This window comes from Aphanomyces astaci, assembly GCF_000520075.1.
Source record: "Aphanomyces astaci strain APO3 unplaced genomic scaffold supercont1.621, whole genome shotgun sequence".
Taxonomy (NCBI): domain Eukaryota; phylum Oomycota; class Saprolegniomycetes; order Saprolegniales; family Verrucalvaceae; genus Aphanomyces; species Aphanomyces astaci.
Genome location: NW_009798884.1, coordinates 1 through 1,948, shown reverse-complemented (window position 1 = coordinate 1,948; position 1,948 = coordinate 1). Strand labels below are relative to the sequence as shown.

Below are 1,948 nucleotides of genomic sequence, written 5' to 3'. Positions count from 1 at the left end.
AGGACCGATGCCAATCCCGTTTGCGTTGTGACGGACAGCAATTCGTCAACGACTTTTTCTTTTAGAAGCTATAATTCCATGATGTATTTGGGCTTCGATTCCTTGGTCCGTGCCTTCCCCGCAACGTATTGGGTTTCCGGTCGCTGACATTAGCATCACAACGTCACTGAAATGGGGTGGGGGTCGTGTGTATTGGGATAGAGCCGCGACGTCGTTGAGTCGATTGGTATGAACAGACGACAAGGGATACGAGTAGGAGGGAGAACACTTTGGACCACGTGCTGAAGTAATTACCACCTTAGCTACAGCACTATAATACGCAAAGCTTCATTTTGGTGGTATCGTTATGGTATTTTCCCTGCATCTCTATTAAGAGCATACTAATATGATGCTTCAAACCCAGTACATTTTGTTAGCATTTCAATCAATCTCGTATATTCAAAGTTTAAAACACGACAGCGACAACGGGGCTTGACCTTCACCGCTTAGTCACGGACATCCGAAGTGACGTCTTCTCGTCACACGCGCTAGGCGTAGGGGCAACCGCGGTGGTGGTAGGCTAGGGGGTGATGTTGAGACCGGCACCGACAGTAACGATCTTTTGGACCCCGGGCAAGGCCGCCAGGCAATCGATTTGTGGCTTGGTCACGGCGTTACATTGAATCACACCCCCAATCGCGTTGCCGCATTCGGGTAGGTTCGCCACGCCAGAAACAGATTCGTCAACGGCCACAGACACAGAAACGGTGGCAGAGCTTTGTAGCGCTAGAAGCACGCCGGCCCCGATGATACCGCTGGCCCCTGCGTTAAGGCCGGCCCCTACGTTAAGGCCGGCCCCAATGCTAAGGCCGGCCCCTATGCCGGCCCCTACGCCAGCCCCGATCATACCCAGGGTGGCCGTGGCGACGGCCACGACAGACAAGACGACAGCGGTTTTCATCGTGGAGTCAATTCAAGAATGAGAGAGAGGAACGAGTCGAACAATGCCAATGCCTACCACCATGAGGTTGCACATTGATTTGGGTCTCTATCCATAGTTATAAGTATTTGTCGACAATCCTCACTCAACACGTCCGGATACATAGTACCGTTACTTTACTGTTACTAAAGCACTCTATTACAGTAATCAAGTCAAGCCAAATATCCTCGCGCCAAGGGAAAGCGGGTTTCGAGGATATTACTGAACCCATTCGATTTGATTTTCATTAAAAATGCACCCGCACCCGTTTCGAAAGTTCGCCATGATAGCATTTGAGCTTCTCTTGGTATATACAGTGCTGGCTGGTACAAGCCGATGAAAGTTACACTGCTGTATATAAATATATTTGAAAGTACCGAAGAAGTTAACGTATTTGATTGGACACACATTGCAATATTCTTGCCTAGACAATCCAGAAGAAGATTGTTGACAATCTGGTTCGAATGTGGTTCCAGCGACGAAACAAATGTCACAGGTCACCTTCAATATACCTGATGTCGAAGAAGTACAGAAGCGCAAAATGACCAAGAATAGGTTAAAGTTTAGGCAATGCCTACTCGACGGTGAACATAGCACCGGCCGGTACAGTACGTGGAGCAAATCAACATCAATCATGTGTATATTCACTTGTGAACATGTTGAAGTTTCTACGTGGTATAATTAAATTAGTTATGTTTGTCGACATAGGAGGAATAGAACTACAAGTTTGTCGGTAAGTATACACGATAGGTTTCGTGCCAAGTGTTGAAGAACTGCATTAATACTACGTAGTAGTTTTACACTGTACGTAGTACTTCCTCTGTTCCACATTACTTTTACGAAAGGAAAAACACACCTTTTCCACACTACTGTGAAGAAATAGACACTATTGGCTCGTAAAAGAATACAATGATTCGATTGGTCAATAATTCCTACCCTACAAAAGCAGCGACACAGGGTAAGAAACATTCGACACCTGGAGACCAGAGT

At 46.6% G+C, this 1,948-nt stretch overlaps 1 protein-coding gene across 1 annotated transcript; it reads right to left on the bottom strand.

The window, feature by feature from the left end:
* Positions 1 to 559: 559 nt before the first annotated feature.
* Positions 560 to 940, bottom strand: H257_19455 (hypothetical protein; the record flags this gene model as incomplete). The annotated part of the gene is made up of 1 exon (XM_009848598.1): positions 560 to 940. The coding sequence occupies one exon, from the start codon at positions 938 to 940 to the stop codon at positions 560 to 562; it is 381 nt and encodes a 126-aa protein (XP_009846900.1).
* Positions 941 to 1,948: the final 1,008 nt, after the last annotated feature.